The sequence below is a fragment of the Leptinotarsa decemlineata genome, unplaced genomic scaffold (assembly GCF_025532065.1).
Source record: "Leptinotarsa decemlineata unplaced genomic scaffold, Ldec_3_MD MMD2_tig00026299_RagTag_RagTag, whole genome shotgun sequence".
Taxonomy (NCBI): domain Eukaryota; kingdom Metazoa; phylum Arthropoda; class Insecta; order Coleoptera; family Chrysomelidae; genus Leptinotarsa; species Leptinotarsa decemlineata.
Window position 1 is genome coordinate 10,763,015 of NW_027412676.1, and position 19,496 is coordinate 10,782,510.

At 36.3% G+C, this 19,496-nt stretch overlaps 1 protein-coding gene across 1 annotated transcript in view; it reads left to right on the top strand.

Annotated features, from left to right (window-relative positions):
• The first annotated feature begins 5,396 nt into the window (after nt 1–5,396).
• The window catches only part of yl (Putative vitellogenin receptor yl), an 86,557-nt gene continuing 72,457 nt past the window's right edge, over nt 5,397–19,496 (top strand). The window contains exons 1-4 of the mRNA XM_074180587.1: nt 5,397–5,560; nt 12,757–12,938; nt 14,048–14,178; nt 19,158–19,404. Coding sequence (XP_074036688.1) covers nt 12,758–12,938; nt 14,048–14,178; nt 19,158–19,404 — 559 coding nt within the window. The 5' untranslated portion in view covers nt 5,397–5,560; nt 12,757. The remainder of the gene's footprint in view (nt 5,561–12,756; nt 12,939–14,047; nt 14,179–19,157; nt 19,405–19,496) is intronic.

Genomic DNA, 19,496 nt, shown 5'->3' on the forward strand with positions numbered 1-19,496 from the left:
TATACGAAAACTTGGAATTTGTACCCAAATTACCCAATTGATTTATACAAATATTTTCGACAATAGACTGCATTCATGTATGATCAGGCAATTTTGAATTCTTTGTAATTAATGGAATAGTGGTGAAATGGCTCAGTGGTAGTGCGCCCGACTCACGATCGGATTCTCGAATCCCACCTGAGCAACCGAACTTTTCGTGTGGAGCTGGATCAAACCACATCTGCGAATGATCCTGCTTGACACCGCACTTGCACTCCCAGTATATGCACAACTTTCCGATGTTCCCGAGAACGTGGCTATATACGCAGATGACACTGCGATATACGCGCATTCGTTCTCGAGCGAGGTGGCGAAGGAATAACTGCAATTCCACTTCGTCGGGCCGTATTTTGAGAGGAATAAGATCCAGAATAACCACAATAAAACAGAACTCGTTAACTTCTCGAGGAAATTTAATAACGTGAATATCTTCGGCAAGCGAGTTAAGGGTGACTACAGAAGAGCGCCTAAACTTTCAGGAACACTTGAGCTTGGCGGTGCAACGAGCGACTGCGGTGGTAAAACGCACGTATCTGCTCGTTGCACTAAGCTTAGTATTGACAACAAGTTGCTAATTTACAAACGAATAATTTGGACCAGCTATATTGTACGCTTGTGCCGTATTGTGTAGCCTGTAGAGAACTCCTCTGCGAAGACTCGAGACGATGCAGAATAAGGTTCTCTGTATTTGCACGAATAGTGACAGATACATTTAATTGAATGCTCTGTTACATCTGGCAGAAGTTTTGACGGTCGCTGAATAATTTCTTCAACTTATTTCTGCTGAAAAGCCCGCTGATAAGGGACGTCACCGTCATGGATTTCTCGTGATTTCAGAATAACTCTTACTTGTTTTTTTCATGAACTTTTTCCAAGAGGCTCTATCATCAAACACGTGAGATACATTAGACACACTCAACACCATGTACCGAACTGCAATTTACCAATATCTCTCGCGTAAGTCCCGGCAGAAGCCAGAAGTCCTAGACTGTTGCTAAAATGAAGCGCTTTTGAGTGCTGTCAGTTTCACCCTTTCCTGCAGACACCCCTTTCCTGCCCACTCTACCCTACTCCCGCATATGGGAGAAGATTATATTCGTATATATTGTAAATAGTGTTTTAATTAGCATTACAACCAAAATAGGCAACTAGGAATTTTGATTTTGACTCGGAAGGTTGTGAGTTCGATCATAACCTCAACCATATATTTTTGTCGAGAGAATTTATCTAGTTGAAGTTGGGATGATTCTGCAATTTTCCATTGCTGACCCACTATGAAAAGCCAAGATGCTCCCTAGGTGGCTCGGTGAGTTATTAACATCGTTCTGGGTAGACATGATACTAATGACCAATGTAGTCGATGCCGATGACACCAAATACATTCATGGAATACGAATATAGTATTCGTTCAGGCACATTTGCTTGAAAAATTATTATTTTTTTGATTATTTGCTCTATAAATAACAACAAATTCACATGTAGGAGTTACTTTTAACAATTGATCAATTGAATTCTTGGCATTACTTTTCTGTAGAAATTAATTTGTTTTATTTTCGACTGTTATGGTTATTAGTTTAGTGTTTTGGGTAGATAATGTTAGTGACTTTTCGAGCCACCTAGGCTATTCGCAGACCGTCAGTCATGTACTCTATCCAAAATGTTTGGATAGAGTTCGAACTTACGAATTATCGATCGTGAATCGGGGGTTAATTCACCGCTAATTAATTTGTTATCGATAACATGACAACACAACTGTTTGGTTTTGTCATTTGATAATAGGAGACTATAAAAAAAACTTTATTTTTTATGGCTCCAATGACATGACTTGTCAATAATAATCTGAACTTTCACACATTGCAAATATTGAAGATTTATGGATTTTCAAGTAAAGGAGTCGACAGCAACTTTCGATATGTTAGTAAATAGTTCTATGATGAAAATATTGTGTATGAATAAAGGTTCTCTAAGAACTTTCTGTTTTTTGCGTGGTCTATGAAATTGAACACTTAAGAAAAATGATCGAAAGTAATACCACAAGATATCAACATTTTATTGATAAATTTCCATTTTTCAACATTTTTTTTTATTTAGCAGTACCATGAGAGCAAACACTATGATAAAATCACGAGTCCACATTCGGGACGAGTAGTTTTATCTATTGCTGGTTGCTCCATTGGTATTAAAAAATAAGTTTGAGTTTAAATAATGGACATTTATCTCAGAAAACTTTCAGGTGGAGTGTTGTTCGTATTTGAAATATTCTCAGTTGAATGCATGAATATAAGAACAAAATGTCACTGCTCGAATTAAATGAATTTTATTACCTGAATAACGAGGAATTTCAGCAAAGAACATTTGTTTGAAAGAACAATGTTTCGAAAGTATTTTGCTTTCATGTAATTTAATGTTTCTACGGAAGTAGCTGTTTTTGAAAGGCTTTTCTTCCAATTTGTGTCTGAATGTACAACTTTGCATGTTAGACCAGTGATCACTTATGGTGCAATTGCCTGGTGGCCGAAGGCTTTATAGAAAATGGCCCAAGCGGAGCTTTCTGACTAACAGAGACAGGCTTGTCTGGGTATCAGTGGTGCCATCAGTACCACACCGTCAGCGGCCATGGAGATCCTTCTAGATCTACCTTCTCTCCACATTTTTCTGGAGAGAGAGGCTAGATGGACTGCATATAGACTTGTGCACATTATCAATTGCACAAATCAATTGTAGAGTGCAGAGTTGGCTGACACTGGAAGTCATAGCATTCTGGAAATGACCTCTGACTTTATGCCTCCAACTGTCAGCTACGAACTGCCTTATAAAGTACTATTCCCGAGCAGAGAGGACTGGATCCTCCGGGAGAAGGAAATATTAGGAGCAGATAGTTGTTGGTGCAGGTGCTTTCAGTCATAGACCCAGGACAGATATATCAAACTGCCTAGGAACCTATGCGACTGTATTTCAAGCGGAAATTAACCCTATTGAATTGTGTGCGGAAAGATTGGATAAATCCAACCTCACACACAAGTTAATACAAATATTCTCGGACAGTCAAGCGGCGTTGATAGCTCTTGGCTTCTACCGAGCAACGTCTAAATTGGTAGCAAATTGCAAAAAAATACTCTCCTCGATAGGAAGACTTGACAGATTATCTCTGGTCTGGATTCCTGGCCATACTGGCCTGGAAGGCAACGAAGCTGCTGACTCCCTTGCAAAGGAGGGTGCTGCAAGCAGTTTCATGGGACCTAGAACCTGTCATTGGCATCGCTTCAGGCTTTGCCAAACAAACTTTGAACACCTGGATGGCAAGAAGATTTATGGACTTCTGGCAGAATCTTCCAGGATTGGCTCACTCCAAGGCGTTTATTCACCCTTCGAAGCTTGATACCAATCAGATGTTGGACTACAGCAGGGATGAACTACGATATCTGATAGGCCTTCTTACAGGTCACTGTCATTTAAATCATCACATGCAGAGACTTGTACTGTCGGAAGACAGTGTGTGTCGCCTCTGGTTGATGAAACAGCAGAGCACATACTTTGTGCCTGCCCCGCTGGGGCCCGAATCAGGTTCTTAGAGTTCGGCAGAGCCGTATTCTTACCATCTGACCTGAATGACCACTCACCATACAAACTAATCGGCTTCGTTAAGAAGCTGGGTTTGTTTGGCCGAGTGTGAATAGGTGTGAGCCACAATAAACCCTTGCTGGCTACGGTGGAGGGTCAAATATACCTCACTCACTTTAGATCTAACCTAACCTAACCTATATCTTTGCGTGATCTATACATCTTTGTATAGAGTTAATTTTTTGAAATTGATTGCTTCTTTTCTTCCTTTGAAATATTCTCACATTTTTTTGCACAAAGATGGAGAAGTAGAAAGCTAATACTTTTTCTTTCCTCAAAAAATTGATCTCTCCTAAAAATATACCCCTTTCAATTCAAACAAGATTCCTATAGCTGGGATTTAATCAAATAAGCGAATGAATGCCATTACGTACTGCCATCGATGACATGACTAATTAAACTCATTCATGACATGGAGTCCTGATTTTATGAAACTACAGGTTTGGTAGAACAAACCTGTAGTGTTCTACACTGCAGTTTTGAACTTCGCCTTTTGGATGTTACATTGTATTTCACCCAATAAAGACCATTATTTTTATTATTGATTCAGTGCTTCATCAGATAATGTTGTCCTGATTTGGTGCTGAAGAGTCGATTAGGCAAGTGTCTAATGCTAGAACATCGGATGTCCACCAGTGAGGATGACAGTGTTCCATATAAGTGAAATCGCAAGTTCTTTTGGATTTCATTGAATTTCAGAAAAAACATTTTCAATCGATTTGGAATTGTACTATCATAGAAATAAGTTTCGATTATGATCTTGACATTTCTGTTTAAGAACTCTTTCATCTGGGGAACTGCCTTAATGTGAATAAACTTCCCGAGAATGTTTTTCCAAATGGATTTAATCTCCAGCGATTCAAATCAAATGTGAATCGCTACTTTCGCACTGGCACCGCTCTGAGAATGCCTTGAGAATTTTCCTGTAGTGCTTGTGTTTGGTCCTTGAAAAAAAAGATATATAAATTGTTAGTGTTCAAGGTGTAGTTTGGATTGTTGTCTTATTTTCGTGAGATTATGTGTGAGGTTATTGTTTTTCATTTCAGTCTCTTGTATATACCTAACTATTTGCTCATTCTATTGGTGAGTTTTATTTGATTTACATATTCATTTGAGTTGTATCAGGAGAGTTAAGAGTCAAGTCACTATCATAATCATAATATCAAATTGAACCTGTGAATTTCTGTTGAAGAATTTATACAGAGTTTTAATATTCAGACACAATCATATTCGATTACTTGGTTTCACTGGTTCGATATGATTAGGACAGTTGCTGTGATTGCAATTGTGAGAATAATGCTTTAAATTTTTTCATGATCTTCATCGATTTGAAGAAAATAATCCCGAAAAATTATCCTGATATACTCCGTAGTGATCAGAAGTAAAACTCTTATTACAAATTTAACTAGAGTTATGAATGGAGTGAGCCGTTATTTGATGGAAATTATCGACACTATCCATGATAATAATTTTCACAAACATTTATATTTCTAGACGCGTTTCGTTAACACCGTAGCATCCTCGCTGCTAGAAATAAAAATGTTTATAAACATTGTTTAATTATTATCCTGAATTTAATGAGAAAATCGACCAATATTTCATATCTCCTGATAATTCTGTTTACGCAGTTTACGCACTTCCTCCGTTGATATTTCTCGTAAACACGGAATAAATATTGGAGTGCTTGCTTGACCACACATTGTTAAAATCTATTTTTGTGTTGAAAAAAAAAATAACAAAAACAATCAGTGATAAACCGACCCAAGGATACTGTGAGAACGGCTCTCGTAGTTAGCCCTTCTGTGTTGTGAACATTGTTTCATTTTATCAGTATTCATCCTTAGAAATTGATATTTTTTTCATATGGTTTTCAACCGAGATTGATTACTCAATATTTGAGGTAGGTGAATTTTATTTTTGAAAAATTAGTTGAATACGAAATACTTTTTTCAAAAAGAATAAAACTATTAACTTTTTGGTGTGGAAAATGAACTTTTTCCAAGCCCAATCATTTTCTCTTCTACTGATAATTATCGATATTATTATATAAAATGTATCAGTCATTCATTATCGTAGTGTTTGAACCTATAATTTACGACTGCAAGGCAAATACCATGGATAAAAAAATTATAAACATATCATAAGTAAAGTGAAAAATGCAGTCAGTAGTATACTGTAAAATACAGTGATAATTTTTTTTCAATATTCAACTTATGTATTTTATTATTTAGCATGTATATTAAAAAAATATATTTTAAAATATAAATCGATCCTAATTTCAGAATATTTATCTCTACCTTTCTATTAAAATATTGAAAGATTATATAAATCTTATGAGAGGAAAGTCAGGTTCATGGAAATGAAATTCTTGGTGCGTGGTTGTAATAATTGTCATTTATTGCAAAAATTGGTTTTGAAAAATGTACCTCGTGAATAATTCCATGAAAAGAGCACAAACACGATGTTGATGGCAGATGCGTGATATTGACTCTTATTAAATATTTTTTCATATAGGAATGTAGGCTTTCACGGCTGGCGTCAATGTTTTGGTTGGTTTCCAGGTTTCGCCGTGGTCTTCTTTGTTTGCAATCTCAAAACGTTTCAATTACAACTGCGGCAGTCATCTTCAGTGGCGTGGACGAAGTACTCTTCTTGACGTATCAACTGATACGTAAAGTTGATACGTCAAGAAAAGTGCTTCGAATACGCCACTGAAGATTACTACCGCAGTTTGTAACCAAAGAAGAACACGGCAAAATCCGGAAGCCAACCAACCAACCAACCAACCAACCAACCAACCAACCAAAAGAAATATTTTTTCGTTAACAATTGTATATCTTTTCATAAATCACACTTTTTGTTCCTTTCGTCTTTTAATATCCAAGCAAAAATTTTCATTTCATGAATAATACACATACGTAGAGCTTTTCAACGAAATTTACTCATAATGGTTACAAAAATACAGTTAGAATAGTTAGAAAAAATAAGTTTGAATATATTTTACTTGTGATGCACTGTTTGGAACCTTTGGTGTGGTAATGAATATTACTGGAGATTTTTCCCAACACCAAACCGTTATTTTAATAGCTCGACACGTATTTCGATCACCAAGTGATCATCTTCAAGAGGAATATCAAATTAAATATACTTACAATGTTTCAAAGAACGAGGTATGAAGGTGTTTTTAAAAACAAGTCATACACTACAGAGCCTTTTAGAAAATCCAAAAGACAGAGTCGAGAACTCGGAAAAGTCTGGAATTTATGAAATTAAATGTAGAGACTACGATGTAAAATATTATGGACAGACAAAATTATCTATTAAAATAAGATATAAGGAACACATAGCACACTTAAAATATGGAAGACCTGAAAAATCAGCAGTCGCCCATCATATTTTGCAACAAAACCATTCCATAGACTTTAGTTCATTAAGATTAGTTGAACAAGTTAACAACAACAGGCATCTAGATGCCTATCAAAGTGTAGAAATAAGTAAACATAATAATATTACGAATAACGACGGTGGTCCAATACCTATAAGTATAATACACATCTTGTTGAAATAACATTTTGATTATCAGATTTACTATTACATAAGGACACATTGTAAAATTAATTTAAGACTAGTAGATGTATATTGTGAAATTAATTTAAAACATTTAAGACGTAGGTACCTAGCAGAGATATCTACGGTATAAATAAGGAAAACATTGTAAGTACTTATATTTAGTTTGATCTTCCTCTTGAAGATGATCACTTGGTGATCGAAACACGTGTCGATGTGTTAAAATAACGGTTTGGTGTTGAGAAAAAACTTCAGTAATATTTAATACATTATGTTTTATATAATTTGAGTGCTCCGGCATGATTGTCAATGTAATATATAATATATGAAATATAATATTGACTGTTATGAGTTTGTTATAAGTGACAGCTTTATATGTATATTTCTGTAGCATTCGGTTGTTTCTAAATAACGAATCTTTTGAAGCAGATGTTTTTTAAAATGCAATTAAAATTGAATGGCGAAGGAAAGTTTGTTAATTTTTTAAGGTTCCGCAATATTTTATTTTTTCAACATGAATATTGAAAGGGAATATTCTTTAGAAGGGATTATGATTTGGAAAAATACTTTTTTGCTTTCTATTTTATCATCTTTATCAAAAAATATAGGTAGATCAGGCATTCAAGGTTTTTTTTCGGACACAAACTGGAAGTAAAAACCCTTTCCAAAAAACTACTTCCTTATAAACATTAAATTACACGAAAGAAAAAGTCCTTTCGAAACAACTAAGTACTTTCATGTGGACGTGGAATAACAAGACAATCACTTTTTCCAATTCAGTTTGTACTCAAACCATTCGTTATGAAATTGGAACAGATATCACTCCCAAGAAAGTTACATAACGTAATACGAGTATATGAAAAAATGTTGATATGAAATTTCACTTACATGAAAATGTGTCATCTTTAAGGTGTACCTACTTATCGAAGTTTCGGGTCGAAGACTCTTCGATGCCTTATCAGCATCTATTTGAACTTTTGAAGACGAAAACACATGCACCTCTCGCAACTGGGATTGAATAATATGAATGTCATTACGTACTGTCATCGTAATAAGAGTATAGATTTATTTTTTTCTATGACATGCAGTCGTAATTTTGAGCAAGAGGAGTTTTCGTCTTCAAAAGTTCTTGTGAGTGGTATATCCATTACAACTCCTTAACGAGTGTTTGGAGTACAAACTGCATAGGAAAAAGTATTTTTTTTGTAATTTAATGTTCACATGATAGTTGTTTCAAAAGAATTTTTTCATTCGTGTGTACTACTTTAATTCCAAAATAGTAGGCACTAAACTTTAGAAATTACTGACGTTTTTGCCTTAATCTGTCTCTTGCAGTGACGTACGGAAATTATACTGAACAAATGAGGAAAAATGATAAAATATATAGAATTACTACCTCGACAACAATGTTTTCGTTTTAATACAATAATATTTCTGAGAATTCAATGCCTACTATTATGGAATTGTACTATAATTCAGTGCTCATGTGAAAGTAGTTGTTTGGAAAAGGAAAAGTTTGCGTCTGAAAGAAACTTCTATACAGTTTTATAAAGAGTTTATATTGAACTCAATTGCTTTCATCCCTATTCCAGAAGAATCCTACATTTTTAATAAAAAGATGGAGAAGTAGAAAGCTATAAAGATTTTTTTTAATATCTAGATCTATATTGAATACATTTCAGTCCAAGTTCCTACAGTTGCTAAAAATACTTCATTTTAGCCAAGCTAAAACAGACAGTTTTTTATCATGTGGTAACTTTGCTATATTCTAAACCGTAACAGATATAAAGATGATTAAATGAGAAAAAGTTAATTATCGTGGGGAACAGTGTATTTTTTTTATAAATAGAATAATTATTTCAGAAAATATAAAAAAATGGAAAAGGAAAGTTTTGTTGTATTTGAAATGTATCATAGGTTAGGTTAGTCCCAAAGTGAGTGGGTCTATTCAACTCTCCACCGCAACCCGCAAGGGTTTATTGTGGCTCACACCTATTAACACTCGACCAAATGAATCCAGTTTCTTAAAGAAGCCGATTAGTTTGTATGGTGAGTGGTCTTTCAAGTCAGATGGTAAGAGTACGGCTCTGCCGAACTCTAAACACCTGAATCGGTCCCCAGCGGGGCAAACATAAAGTATGTGCTCTGCTGTTTCATCATTTTCCAAGCGAAGACGATACACACACTGTCTTCCGATAGTCCGAGTCTCTGCATATGAGAATTCAGATGACAGTGACATGTAAGAAGGCCTACGTTAGTGGTATCAAGCCTTGGAGTGAGCCAATCCTGGAAGATTCTGTCAGTAGTCCATAAATCTTCTTGCCATCCAGGTGTTCAATGTTTGTTTGGCAAAGCCTAAAACGATGTCAATGACAGGTTCTAGTTTGATGCGGCTGCTTGCAGCACCCTCCTTTGCAAGGGAGTCGGCAGCAATATTGCCACAGTATACTTATATACAGTAGTCCCACTTAGCGTCGGTCCCTTTGATGTTGGTGTCCAGGAGTTTCAGTTTTTACAATGCTGACGTATTTGACACTAATGACATTACTTCCTACTACAATCTCAACCAAAGCGTATAAACACTGCTCAACATAACAACTATTCATATAAACTGCTCAAAAAAGTACAGTCGATGAAAACCATGTTGCACCTGAGAAAATTGTAAAAATGATAATTTTGCATTTGTGTAATATTCAAGTAACCCAGATCATTTGGACAATGATGAACTATGTTTCAAGTAGATTTTAAATATTCATGGAATCGGCAGATGTTTATATTCGAATGTGACAAAATATATTTTCATTTCAAGAAAAAAGACAAGATGAAGAAAGAGTTTTGTTATTCATGAACCATGGTACGAATCCATGCGACATTTCTTTGTAGTGATTTTTGGGGCCGAATATAGCATATTCATTTATTGATTTGAGAATTCAAGATGACGGATGAGTTTGCTGATTCGATTATATTAAGGGCCAATCATTAAAAATATTCTTAATCGAATTCATTACTCAAGATTTAAGAATCTGTAGAGCCTATTCTTTTTGAATTATGTAGTATTATTTAGGACTTGAAGAAGTAAAAAAGTAATTGTGTAGTAGGTTGGGTAAAACCTATGAAATTTGACAATTATGGAAGGGTTGCGTGCCTGTTTCAAACTCGTCGTTTGCGCAGACCTGAGACTGCAACTCCTGGGTCTGCGCATAAAAAATTCAAACCAAAAATCACCCGAAGTGGGGTTACTGTATAAGTATACTGTGGCATTTTTTTTTGGGCCAGTATGGCCAGAAATCCAGACCAGAGACAATCTGTTAAGTCTTCCTATCGGGGAGCGTCGTTTTTGGCAATTTGCTACCAATTTAGATGTTGCTCGGTAGGAGCCAAGAGCTTCCAACGCCACTTGACTGTCCGAGAATATTTTTATTGACTTATGTATACGGTTGGATTCTTCCAATGTACCAATGTACCATAACGATGTAATTACAAATTTTGTATCAAACGTCTCGCGTTAAAACGGCCACCACCAACAATTTTTTTTCTTTTATTACAAATATTGAATAAGCCATAAAATCAAAATTAAGTGGTATATCACACTTGATATTTTTATAGCTTTTCATTTAAAATAATTAGCGTAATCAACGACAACAATTTATAATCATGGTTCCGTCGTTAGCTCTTCTACAAATTGTTTTGATTTCTTTAAAACGTATTCAACTATTGGCATGCCTCAGACATTACTCAATAATTTCGATAAGAAGATACCCAAACACAACAAACATTCGTACTTTTCCTTGTTGGAAATTTTTGTATTACAGTAATCCTTGTTTCAAGGCTGATTTCTCCTGAATAAATTTTTATAATCAATATTTTCATAATTCTCAATATTGGAACTAACGCAAATATTAGTCAATGGTACTAACTTCATTCGGGTTTGAAGCCCGTCGTAGTTTGGAACTGTATTCTGACATTTCGCCAGCACGAGTGTCATCAATTCGAGCATTTAATGTAGTTTGTCATATAGAATACATTTTCTGTATTAGTTTTATTCTTTTCCAAAAATTCAATATGATATAAATTGTTATTTTATTCGCTTCGAAAACGGGCAATACATAATAATCAGTTAACTAACAGTTTTTTGTACTGGTACAGATACGTAAATGATATCTTAGTCTATTTTACTGGTATAGATAGGCAATTAGGCAAGTTCATTGAAAATGTCAATTCCATCCACCCGTCAATAAAATTCACCACTAAGAGGGGTGTAAATAATTTAATAAATTACCTTAGACTTAACCATTACGAAAAATAACAATAAACATGAATTTGCAATTTTCCACAAACCATCTTACACGGACATTATCATACATAATTCCTCCTCGCACCCTTACCAGCATAAAGTTGCTGCATTTGATAGTATGCTTCACAGACTATCGTATATTGCACTGTCTGAGAATGATTTCCAGAAAGAGCTGAGTTTGGTCAAACAAATCGTGGCTAACAACGGTTATAAGGTAGATATTATAGACTCCATTCTTTCCAAAAAACTACAAAAGCAAGCCATGAACCTGGTTTACCAAAATTCCAGATGCGATAACGTCAGTGGACATATCTTAGTCAGTGTCATATCTGGGTGAACCAACCACTAATATTGCCCGTTTTTTGAAGAAAGAATGCGTAAACGCAGTTTACAGAATGAATAATAGCCTAAGTAAATTCATTAAAACCCATAAAGACAAAACTTTGGTGTCGGATAGATCAGGAGTATATAAGCTGACTTGTGGTTCTTGCCCAAAACTAAATATTGGCCAAACAGGGAGAACATTTTCCCAAAGAAATGAAGAGCATAGAAGTAGTTTTGTAAATAGAAAGACCAATTTCACATTTGCAAACCACCTTTTAGCAGATCGACATGACAATCATGAATACGATGTGTTACATTCAGAAGAGGAAAGTTTGAAACTCAATTTTCTAGAATGTTTAGAAATCAATAGTTTAAGCAATTCGGGTAATTTATTGAATGATAAATTAGAATTTCATAACTCCCAGTTACTAAATTTTTTTTCAAATGTGAAAACTTGAAATGCAGGTACTTCAAATTGTAGAATAAGATATATTAAGTATTGAATATGTAGAATTAGTTAGTAAAGACACGCCCGAAGAAGCCATTGTATGGCGAAACACGTGTTGCGTTTTTGTAAAATCGTTTAGTGAAAATTTTACAATGAAGTGTTTTTTGAATACGTTAATAGCAGCAGTCCTACTGTTAATATGTAATCCGCTATTTTGTAGCTGCTGCCATCTTGGATATACCATGATACAGAATTTATTAAATGTATTGCCATCAAAACTAAATGTGTGTACCAAATTCTATTACTAAATTTGACTCAAACAAAAAAATAAACAAACAAACTAACTATTCTGTAGCCAGGTTATAATTTGATCATCACTCAAAACCTGGTAGTTTTGGCTAAGCACTTTGAGTATTTGTCGGATTCTTCACTGTTTTGGCTTGATCCATTTGAATCTTTTCAGAATGTATGTTTTTTTGGTTCTGGGAGCTGTAGCATCCTCATCAGCTTTCTTGGAATCGCTAATCTCCCTGAACGACTGCCCTCCGGCTCAGTTTGCTTGCAGGAATGGAAAATGCGTGGATAAAACTTTGAGATGCAATGGATTCAACAACTGTTTGGATGGATCTGATGAAATGGATTGTGGTAAGTATGACAATGATGGTTTCTTATACCTTTTGAAGAAATTGCAACATTTTTATAAAATGCCGGAGTAAAAAAATATACATGCAGTAATTATTATTCTCCCGATTAGCGTATCGTGACCTTATTTATGGACCGGCTCTAGATCAGCATAATGTATTACGGTTGCAAAAAATCCAAAATAGTTGTTTTCGATTCGCATACGGTAAACGGAAGTATGACCATATCAGCAATTCATTCAACGACTAAGGTTGATTGAGAATGAATGTAATGAGAGAAACACACCTCCTTACTGTAACCCATAAAATTTTGCAATCAGGAACACCATTATATTTGCGGAAAAAATAGTTTTTTTTTGTCGCGAAAAAATGATTCGCGTAATAAACATCTACTGCTCATTCCGAAACCCAAAACTGCATTATACATACCTAGTTTTTTATATAATACAGCAAAACTATGCAATAGGTTGCTACCCCAATAATTCAAAGACCTCAGATTGAGAAATTTCAAAAACGTTTGGCATACGTACAAACAGGCGTCAATACTAACGATATGAAATTATTTAATTATTCAGCCACTTTACTTATTAATTTTTTTATCATTATATTTATTTTTCACCTACTCCTTGTATCTATTGTAGTATACTTATACAGATATATTAATAATGAAGGTTCTTGTGATCTTATAGATTAAGTGTGTAGATACGTCCAAGGTTCGGTTTAAAGCAGCTTTAATAGCTGAACCTCGACCATTCATCATTATTTTCAAACATTCAATTGTAAACCATCGAATATCTGTTTATGTTCAAAATCTGTTATTCCGTTAATCAGCTGTCGCCCCCATACGAACGAAAACTCTCAGAAGTTGAGAAACTTGTGCGAGCTAAGGACTAACGAGGTCTTACCTTTTAACGTGTGATTCCTAACACGGTTACATAATCATTCCAGCTTCAATCAGATAAATTCTGTCGAGAAAAATATCTGGTTGAGGCGGGAATCGAACCCACGGCCTTCCGATCGTGAGTCAGGCGCACTACCACCGCGGCCAATCCAACATATATTATTATTACTTTTCATCTTCTGAATGAATTAATGTAATCATATTTATTTCAGAATTGTATTTATGCAAAGAGCCGAGATATTATCGATGTAAGAATAAAAGATGTATCAGCAAATTATTTGTTTGCGATGGAGAAAATGATTGCGAGGATTTTTCTGATGAAGTCGAATGTGAGAACTTTAAGGTAATGTATTGTTTGATTATCATTCGATTTATTTCATTGATAGTTTTTCGGCTACGATCTAATGAATATCCCATAATACATAGCTTGGAGCTGAAATATACAGAATGTATCACTTCAACTTTGACCACCTCTGTATCAATTTTGTTTGAAGATATATCTATTTTTCAAACTGCAACAATGTGAATTGATTTTTTCGAAAAAAAAATAGAATCCACACGTGTTTTTCTAACTGAAAAACTATGTCAAAACTGTTTCGAATCTCCCCAAAACATCTATATAGGTCAGAAGCGAGTGGGCCTGTTCGACCCTCCACAACCCGCAAGGGTTTATTGTGGCTCACACCTATTCAAACTCTACCAAATAAACCCAGCTTCCTGACGCCGCCGAATAGTTTATATGTTGAGTGATCTTTCAGATCAGATGGTAAAGTGTGGTTCTACCAAACCTGATTCGGTCTGCAGCGGGTCAGGCATATAGTAAATGCTCTGCTGTTTCATCATTTTCCAAATAGAGGCGACACACAGTCTTCCGACAGACAAAGTCTCTGCATATGATGAAACACCTACATCTAGAATATTTTCCAAAACAGTATTGATGTATAGGATGTATCACTTGAACCTCGACAACCCCTGTATCTTTTTCGTTAGATTTCAGCAACGATTGACTAGTTAGTCAAGATATAGCCTTCGACCTCGAAGTCAAGGCACATAACACTGATGATGTCTGCGCCTACACCTGATGATATAAAGGAGATGTTTCCAAGTGACCTGTTCACCTTCCTGGAAAGGACTGGATGGACGATGACCTAGGAGGACAACACCTCGTGAGAATGTACAATGGGTCACATGTGGCTTAAGTGCTGTGGGCTTACACTCACCCTCCCTACTCTTCAGATACAGATCTGCCGCAGTAGCAGACGGAACGTTTGGTACTACAAGTTCCATTCGGCCACAGCTTTCCAGTTAAACTTATCAGCAGTTATACCAAATATGCCTTGAAAACAATTTAACTCTGGTGAAGAAGTGAGATTGATGAGAGAAATGACCCAACTTTGTATAATACCCATGTTGATATACGCTACCTGTTCAAAAAATAAGGTGAATTTTAATTTTTCTCAAAATAAATATTTATTTGCCCACCAATTTCTATTCCTCAAGTATAATACAATTGTGCCAGCGTTTTTTCTAATCCTCGAAGCAGTTCTTATATACACTTTTTGGTATATCCTTGAGCTTTCTCAGCGATTCGGTTTTTATCTACTGAATCGTCCCAAAACGCCGCCTTTTCATGGGTCTCTTCAATCTTGGGAACAGGAAAAAATCGTAGGGGGCTAGATATGGTGAATATGGTGGCTGAGGCATAATTACGGAGTAGTTTTTGGTCAAAAAATTACGAACAAGCAATGACGAGTGAGCAGGTGCATTATCGTGATGCAAACGCCATGAATTGTATTCCCACAGTACCGGCCGTTTTTTTCGTATTGCTTCTCGCAAGCGGAGTATAATTTCAAAATATGTAATACTTTTTATCGACCATATGACCATGTGGCAAGAACTCCTGGCCATGACATGCTTATTTGGTCTTGGCTCTCCTGGACTCTTCTATTGGAACGGTTGGACTCTGTTCGATCCATTTAAGCAAATGTGGTTCGCCGTTGATGTCATTCCTGAGCGATTCTTATGCGGTTTTTTGGTCAAAATTCAGCAATTCTGGAACGAACTGCCACATGCTTCATGTCCAAAATTTTCGAGAAAATTGCATGCATGAGCCAACCAATATGCCGACATCCTTTGCAATTTCTCTAATAGTGATTCGGAGATTCTCCATAACAATTTTCTTCACTTTCTCAACATTTCCATCGGTTGCTGATGTGCTGGGGCGTCCAGGGCGAGCGTCGTCATTCGCATCTTTTAGACCAGCGGTACTCAACCTATTTTCCCCTTGGGCCACATAGTCGCTACTGCTAGACCTTGCGGGCCACAATCATAAAACTGAACTGAACAAACTACTTTCAGGTTTTGCGTTATTAGAGTTAGACGTTGTATTTAAAATACAATAAAACGCAACTGTAAAATTAAACCATTTATTTAAAAATCAATGTGTTGATTGACATTGATGCAAACTATTTACAATTTCTGATAAATCTGGCACATAATTACTACATGCTACTTTCAAAACGTCGTTCAGGTGCGAATCACTAAGTCGGGATCTATAAACATTTTTCGCATATTTCATTTTTGAATATGAGGATTCGCACAGGTAAGTTGACGCAATGAAACGAAATGAAATTTCGAAACATTAATCTCTTCTAAGAACCTACACAGTATCAGCCGGAGAAGTAGTTGTTTCTCGGCAGGCATTTATCAGAACCTACTGTGTATGTAGTTGGGAGAGATGAATGTTTCGAAATTTCATTTCGAAATATTTATTTTTTATTCAATATAGTTACCTTGGAGGGTGATACAAGATTATAGCAATCATACAATTTCTTGATACCATTTTTATAGTACGGTAGACGATTACCTGTTCATCGTCCCTGAATTTCTTTCTAGCGAGCATTCTCTTCACTCAGGTCTGAGAACAGAAAAATGAATGGGGACCAAATCTGGAGAATACAGTGGATATGGAAGCAATTCGAGGCCTAATTCATGCAATTTTGCCATCGTTTTCATTGATTTGTGACACTTTGCATTGTCTTGATGAAACAACAGTTTGCTTTTCCTCAAATGGGGCCGTTTTTCCCAATTTCGTCCTTTAAACCCTTCTATGAGGCTGGATATCAAATTATATCCGATAAATTATAGCCGCTGTTGATGGTTTTCCCTTTTCAAGATTGTCGATGAATATTATACCATGTGCATCCCAAAATACTGATACCATGACCTTGATAGAGCCATGTTTCATATATTGTCACATATCGAAGCAATAATTTATATTTTTAAAGGTGGAACAGTTTAAAATACTGATCAGAATAATCAATTCGTTGTTGTTTTTCATCCATTGTGAGCTCGCGAGGCTCCCACTTTGAACAGAGCTATCGCATACCCAAATATTCCAGAACGTTCTTTTGATATCTGTAGCGTCTTAGCTATCTCGATCAACTCCACTTTGCGATCGTCCAAAATTATTTTGCAGACTTTTTTGAGATTTTCGTCGCCTCTTTGGGCGTCCCGGCGTGCAAACCACTTCTCAACGGTTAATTTTGAATAATGTTTTACTCAAAATGTTCTATCCCACAAACTAATATTCCAACAGCTGTGAAATTTGTACACGTGTATTTTGAAGGTTAGGATTGACTAATATTCATATGGATTCAATACTAGTATCGCCATCTGTGTGTTAGCCTATGACATTTTAGCCCATCTAGGTTACCTACAGTTTGGTGAACACCAATATATCTAGGTTTGATTCATTTTTTTATGGGGAACATTTTTTTCGAAAGTGGTATATTCGTTATTGAGAAATTGAATGTTGAACGTTTTATTTAGGGAAAAAAACAGAAAATTCGCTGTTCAATCAACGGATAAAGTGTTCAAAATGCATACAATAATGCAGTCTACTTTCGAAAGCATTCCTTACATCATTGATGATGTCCGGAGTCAGAAATCGGCATTCCCGAACAATTCTCTGTCGTAGGTCTTCTAGATTTGTAGAATTAATTTAATTAGTAGTAAACGTTTTGAAATGGACGACGCCCTGTATAGTGGAATATCAATGTCTGTAGTGAATAAATTACGGTCCAAGATTATTTAAAAAAATATTTCATGTTGGTGAACAAAATTGTTTTTTCGTTAAAAAGGTAATCTATCCGTAATCTACAGAGGGGAAACTCCATTTTTTATGATTTTTACAATGATTTTTCAAATTCACTACAGATATTTTTTTACTGAAATATTCATTTGGTTGTACATTGTACAAAATTATCTGAAATTATAAGGACACTTTTGAACGGATACAAAATGTACCTGTTTGAAAATGTCCTTTTAGGACGAAACTGCAGTAACGTTAGTTACAAATACAAGTGGTATGAAAACATAGAAAGTTTTATTTCCAATTTTTCATAAAATCAAGAACGTTCTGTATCTGGTATCTGTAGAGTAGGGAGAGTGAGTGTGGACTCACAGCACTTAGGCCACATGTGACCCATTGTACCTTTTCCCGAGGAGTTGTCTAGCTAGGTCATCGTCCATCCTGTCCTTTCCAGGAAGGTGAACAGGTCACTAGGAGACATCTCCTTTTTATTGGCAGGTGTAGGCCTGCCAAACACACACTCTTTTTGGCAACCTTGAGGTGTCTCACGGTGGCCTCCGCGAAGGTTTTGGAAGGTACAGCGATTATACTGTCGTTGCGCGGCTTTTTCAACCTTCTTGGGGTTTCCTCCGTAGAGGTGCACAAGTGAGGGAGCTTTCCTGCAGGGGCAGCTAAATTCTTGCCTTTATTCAAGGTGGAGCTGTTGGTGTCCGCCGCAGGAAGTGCCCTTGCTGTTGCAGGTGATCTGCTATGTCCAGCCTCATTCCAAGCGGTAAATTGGGGTGGACATTTCTGTTCATCCCCAGCCACCACCTCAGATTGAGGTGAGCACTTCTGTCCAGTCTCTGGATTGGTTTTTGTTGTTTCTGTTGTTTCATTCATGTGTGTTCCTACGAGTAGCAAGGAAAGAGTTAGTCACCTCTGGCAGAGCCCCATTACCTGAGGTAATGAGGTTTCGCCCAGTTCCCCAAGGGGATCGCAAATTACCCTGCGGCCATTTAGATGTCGGCACGATTCCTTACACCTTAGCTTGGGGGGCTTTTGGGGGGTTTTAGTTCCCCTCATCGTACTTATTTCTGCCACTGACCAGGAGTCCGGCGACCCCGTCCGCCACATTGGCTTCTCGGACAAGGCTTCCAGTCCCCTGGCTGTTCCCCTATCCTCCACCTGGGGACGCGCCCGATATGTAGCCCAACCCACGGGAATCAAGAACGTTGTTTATATTTCAGATGTCAGATCACGTGAACACAACATGCGAAAAAGGCCACTGGCAGTGCACAGATAAACTGTGCATACCAAATGAATGGGTGTGCAATGGAGAATCAGATTGTTTAGATGGATCAGATGAAGGAATAGGGTGCAGCTCGAAAATAGAGTGCGATGGATTCAAATGTAAAAATGGTCACTGTATTCCCAACGAATGGATATGCGACAACAACAATGACTGTCACGATAATAGTGACGAGGAGGATTGTGGTGAGTTTTTGGATTTTTTGTACTTATTTCTCAGCATTATGAATAATATTGTCTTGTATACAAGAGTTCAGTTTTTCTTAATACGTATAATT